Source organism: Nansenia antarctica, assembly GCF_963989245.1.
Source record: "Nansenia antarctica genome assembly, chromosome: 2".
Lineage (NCBI taxonomy): Eukaryota > Metazoa > Chordata > Actinopteri > Argentiniformes > Microstomatidae > Nansenia > Nansenia antarctica.
The window spans coordinates 49,893,942-49,900,002 of NC_137675.1; the positions used below are offsets into that span (position 1 = coordinate 49,893,942).

The 6,061-nt window shown below is 46.5% G+C and overlaps 1 protein-coding gene across 1 annotated transcript; it reads left to right on the forward strand.

The window, feature by feature from the left end:
- Positions 1–1,455: 1,455 nt before the first annotated feature.
- LOC308150227 (GTPase IMAP family member 9) lies at positions 1,456–3,415 on the forward strand (the record flags this gene model as incomplete). The annotated part of the gene is made up of 3 exons (XM_080523080.1): positions 1,456–1,477; positions 2,035–2,189; positions 2,501–3,415. 3 exons carry the CDS (start codon positions 1,456–1,458, stop codon positions 3,413–3,415), a joined length of 1,092 nt encoding a protein of 363 aa, XP_080379206.1.
- Positions 3,416–6,061: the final 2,646 nt, after the last annotated feature.

The window sequence follows — 6,061 nt, forward strand, 5'->3', positions numbered from 1 at the left end:
CAGTATACATTTCCTCTGCATATATTGAAATGCTGACAATAAAAAATAACACATTTTCAACATGTCAAATAAGTTTGACAGACTTGGTGTGAGTGACTGGTTTATTGTCCCCCACCGACAACCCCCACCCCAAATTATTTTGGTCTTTGGGTGCAAAAAGTGAATGTCAAACATTTATGAATAAATGTCTTCCGTTACAAGCGTCATTACATCACTCCATTTGTATCAGAATCAGAATGAATTCGCCAAGTAGTTTTCACATACAAGGAATTTGCTGTGGTTGGTGCATACAGACAACATAAGAATAATAAGAATTAAAAAGCAAGTAGTGCAAACAACGTAGAGAAGCATAGATATAAAATAAACTAAGATATAAATATGAATGAATATTTACAATATATAGTAGAGGGGCGCTACATCATTCATGGTGACAACATGTTTACTGTACACTTGTTTTCTTCTTGATCTCTTGTTTAATTTCACTATGTGAACTATTATTCTTGACACCTTTTATGTAAATGAATGGAGGAAAACGGGCTGACACTAGAATGGAATGGAGTGAATAACACTTAAGACTCTTCAACAACACAAGTCTCTGCCCTAGAGGGGCTCACATCAGTCATCATGTGAGTCCTGGCTGCCTGGGGTGAAAGACTTTGGAGAAATAGCAACATAGTGATGTGCTGTTTATTGTCTGGCTGCATGTGGATGCGAGTGCAGTGGAGGCTCCTCCATAGAGGTGGAGGAGGCCTGGCCTCCACAATAATTTGAGAGAAGAGAGAGAGAGATTTTAAAAAGCAATAATTATATTTATTTTATTTATTTATTTAACAAAAAACATATTTTTTTATTATCTTAATATTATTTCCGTTTTGTTCATAAATCTGAATTTTTCCATGGCTAAAACCCAATATTGCAATTGTAAAGCACCTACAGGCCAGAATCCCTATCCGTTTGTATTGAGGGAGGCCAGGCCTCACCCATGGCTATTATTCCAGAAAATAATAGCTCATTTGGCCAAATACTTTTGCTTAAAATGACCTCGGAAGTCGGCGACATTCTGGCGCGATTTATACATCGAATAGGTAGACAACATTTGGGATTTATTGAACAGTTTTATTTTTAATGTAGTCGATTTCGTTTTATTACAAGTCAATTTAATATTCTATTCTATAGGGAAAAAATTGGCCTCCTCAATTCTGGAAGTCACCAGCCTCCACTGTGCGAGTGACAGTGACCAGCATCTGTTGAGTTCTGATGAATGACAGCCTATTTTTGCACATAGCATAATTAACACACCCTGACACCGCTGTCTGCCCGAGGGCCCCGTCCAGACAGCAGAGGAGTCAGCTCATCACGTCGACAACAGTTGAGTCAGGCGGTAGGAACGAGGAAGTACAGTAACACAGCACAGTAGGCGCCACCGACTCAACACGGGAATAGAACAAGCGGAGGATGACACCAGATTCACGAACAGGTATGTTTCTATGTGTCAATACAATTGTTTGGCTTGCGCTGCGATTGGATTAGCATTTCTTCATCGCAACTGCTTTATTTTTGATTGGATTGTCCATCTCGCTTTAGTCGAGTTGTCCTGATCTCAAATCGCTATGTCACAGCTGGCTGGATGTGCGCAGACGGGATGGGCGTCTGGGAAAATTGAGATTAAAACATCTCTTGTTAATAAAGACGTCTGAACTTTTGCCTTCTAAAAATGGGCGTGTGTCTGTCTCCTTCAAAACGATGTTTTCATGGATTGATGTTCAAGTACATTTGATCACAACAACAACAACACTACCGTTTAGCAGCACTTGGGCCAGCACTTCCACTTTACAAAACTGGGGTTTGTTGACAGCAACGTTACATGATGCTACAAATGGTAGATGAGATGTCAACAGCTTACTGTATGGCATTACTGAATGGCAGTGTTTGTGTATAGTTTTCTGTATAGATATAGTAGTAGTATAAAAGGATATCCTTTATCCAACTCCTCTATAAAGGACCCTACCTCCTCCCTCTCCCTCTTGTCTCCAGAGCTGAGGTTGGTCCTTCTGGGCCGACCAGGAGCAGGGAAGAGTTCAGTGGGGAACACCATACTGGGCCGCCGGGCTTTCCTGTCTCAGCCCACCAGCGAAGGAACCGTCACTCAGGGGAGTGAGAAACACAGAGGTTCGGTTTCAGGCAGACAGGTAAGGGACTCAAGTCAGTTTACACGACCCTACTCTATGTATGCAGTGACATTGACAACACTACTGAAAAGTCAACCAAAGGTTTGACAATCTCCCTAGATTGTAAAAGTGACAGTGTTACTAAACCCACCATGTTGTTATGGTCCACTGCACAGTTTGAAAGGGCACTGCTGTTTTCTGAGATTTATTTCCATCTCATTACTGTTGCGAACCAGTGAATTTACATACAGTTATATGATACGACACACACACACACACACACACACACACACACACACACACACACACACTCTCCTTCTCTCTGCTGGCAGGTAGCGGTAGTAGACACCCCAGACTGTTTCTGCTCAGAGCGCCCCCCGGAGGACGTCAGGTGTCATGTCTCCTCCTGCGTGGCCCTGTCAACCCCGGGGCCCCACGCCTTCCTGCTATGTGTCCCTGTGGACCGGCCGGTGGACGCCGAGCTGAGGGCCCTCGTTGCCATGGAGAGGGTCTTCGGCCCCGCCGCGGTCAGCGGACATACCGTCATCCTCTTCACCCACACCGACAAGCTGGAGGAGGGGCAGCAGCTGGAGGAATACATCGCCGCTGGACGTAAAGACCTGCTGGAGCTGGTGGAGAAATGTGGGGACCGCTACCATACCTTGAAGAGGGGGAGCGGAGAAGAAGAAGAGGAGGAGGAGAAGGAGGAAGAGAGGAAGAGCGTGGAGGAGTTGCTGGAGAAGGTGGAACAGACAGTGAAGGAGAGCGGGACGGAGTTCTACAGCTGCCCCCTCTACCAGGAGGCGGAGGAGAGCGTGAGAGAGAGACAGAAGGAGATAGCGAGACAGAGAAGAGAGGGAACGGGAGGAGGAGAGGAGATACAAGGAGAAGAGACCGACCCCTCAGTCTTGAATCCGGAGCGAGAGATAGACGACGAGGACGACGAGGAGGAGATGGAGAAAGCGAGGGACGAGGCGGAGAGGAGCGTGAACGACCTGGACGTGGACGGGTGTGTCGCCTCTCTCTCTCCCTCCTCCCCTCCTCCCTCGTTTCTGTGGTCCCTGTGGGAGAAGGTGATAGGGTGGATGAGGAGGCTACCCAAGATGGTGAGGAGGGAGGCTCTGCTGGGGGCCTTCGTTGGGCTGTTTGTGGGGGGGCCTTTCGGGGGGATGTTGGGGGCCACAGTGGGCTCAGTGGCCACCGAGGTGGGGAGAAGGAAGACCCTGAAGACAGATAAAAACAAATGATGGGGGGGGGCGATGAGACAAACAGTATGTCCATTCAGTAAAAAGGCACCTTAAAGTTGTTTCACTGCAGTGACTAAACCTAGAGTATGTATTAATAAGCAACTGGCTTGTAGTCAGCCAACAACACGCCTCACAGTATGTGCTATATGATATTACATGTTGTTTCACTACTGACACACCTGTTTCACACACATACATGTTGTATTTTCTATGTGTAAGTCAAGTATTGTAGAATATTAGGACTTTTCCAAAGAAAGGAGGTTACGGGAAATGTCCACTAGGTGGAGACATTGACCAGTTATTTAAAGTAATGATTATGTCAAAGCTGAGTTGAGAGTGGATGCATTTTCTGCTAACAGAGTCAAATAAAAGTAGATTTCTGAAAGGGATTGTCTGTTACACTGTCGATACAATTAAAGCATTTGATGATATTCCATTCTGACTTTTGAGTTTTAATAATCTACCAGTAGTCCTCCTCTCCTTCTTCAGTGTTACCTACAGGAGCTGAGCGACTAGAATGAAACATGCATGGTAGAAGACAGACCAGGGAGACCCCAACTACAGAGACATCATCTGCAGCTGTGTGTGTGTGTGTGTGTGTACAGTACGTGTTTGTGTGTGTGTATGTGTATGTGTGTGTGTACAGCACATGTTTGTCTGTGTACAGTATGTGTGTGTATGTGTGTACAGTATGTGTGTGTATGTGTGTACAGTACATATTTGTCTGTGTACAGTATGTGTGTTTGTGTGTGTGTTTGTGTGTACAATGTGTGTGTGTGTGTGTGTGAGCGCATGTGCGTGTGTGTGTGTGTGTGTGTGTGTGTACAGTACGTGTTTGTCTGTACAGTGTATGTGTGTGTGTGTGTGTGTGTGTGTGTGTGTATGTGTTTGTGTGTACAATGTGTGTGTGTGTGTGTGCACGTTTTGTGTGTGTTAGGCAGCCAAATGCTTTGGGCTGCAGCGAGAGTTGAGAATAGATAATGGTCAGGAGAGGCGTGCCAGGAGGACAGTGAAGGTGCCAGCAGCAGCAGCAGAAGCAGCAGCAGCAGCACGGTGCCTGTAGGACCTCTGTGCCAGGCGGGGGGAACCAGCCCTAACACTGTACAGTAGGACTGCACACAGCTCTGCTTTCTTGCCCCTCTCTCCTCCTTATGCAAGGGCAGGTTATGGTTTTGACATTGATGTAATTGATACTCTGTTAAAACCATCAGTCAAAACCCATCCTTACATCTCTCTCTCTCTCCCCCTCTCTTTCTCTTTCTCTCTCTCTCTCTCTCTCTCTCTCAGCAGACCAGGGCTCTGCCTTTGGAACAGCTAGGCGTTTCCGAATGTGGGTGGTCCGCCCGGGTGGGAGGGAGAGAGAGAGAGAGGGAGCGAATTAGTCCAGCTCTCATGTTTCCCAAAAAGAGAGGGAGGAAAAGGAGCGAGAAAGAGAGAGTGGGGAGAGGGAGCGAGAAAGAGGAGAGAGTGAATATGTGTGCGCGAGGGAGAGAAAGAGAGAGAGAACATGCGCAGGGACGACATGTGTCCTCCAGATGTGGCCTCCACCGTTGTCTGAAACGGGGAAAAATAGAAGAACGTTTAGAAGTAAAGGAAAAATGGGTGCTAAACAGTTTTTTATTGCTAGGGATTACGCATACTGTACAGTACAGATTACAGCGTACCCGCCTACAGTGCAGGGTATGTAGCCTTCCTCTTCATGAAACTGCAATGAAATGACGTAGACCCCCCCCCCCCCTCTCCCTCCCTCTTCCCTCCCCTCTCCAGTACACCCCCATGAAGATAATATGTATAAAAAGAACACCTGTCCAAATATTATCCAGTCTTATTGGATGTGCTCTGGGAGAAGACGGAGAGAGTTATGATAGAGTGAGGGGGGAAATGTAGAAAGATTAAGGAGAGGATGGAATGGAGGGAGATGGTGTTTTTTCGATGAGAGGGACAAGAGAGAGAGAGAGAGGAGATATGCGAAAGCCATCACTGTCGTGGCGTTTAAATCATAAACCCCGTATCTCCCAGACTGGGCCCGTCATCGTCGTTAGGGACATTTACGGTCGTGGTCGGTCCAAAACCTCATCAGGACAGAAAAAAAAGCGGGGATGCAGCAGAGTTGATTTGTGCCTGTATGCATAACCACAGCCCGAAAAAATCTGAACAAACAGCTCACAGAATCACCAGTGACCCATCATTAACGCACGGATTGGAACTCCTACGGTTCTCCCCTCAGAGCAAAAATGTTGTTCTAAGGGCCTTGCGGTCCCCCCATTGAAGTGGGGGGCAGTCCGCTGCGAGTTGCGGACACCGCAATATTTTTTGTTATCATCACGCCTTATGGGCTGGAAACGACAGACAACCAAAGGAAAATAAACAGGATGACACACGTTTTCCTGCACTGCACAAGAACTCTCTCTCTCTCTCTCTCTCTCTCTCTCTCTCTCTCTCTCTCTCTCTCTCTCTCTCTCTCTCTCTCTCTCTCTCTCTCCTTTGCGAGTTTGCGTACAACTTCCACGCCACATTGTCAAGAGGATAGAACCGATTTAAACTGTGGAATACCCTCTTTGATACACAAGAAATGGGATATACTTGATCTTTCTGGTTTCGTCGGGAAGAAAACCTGAGAAAAGCGACAGGCTACAAAGGAATCGT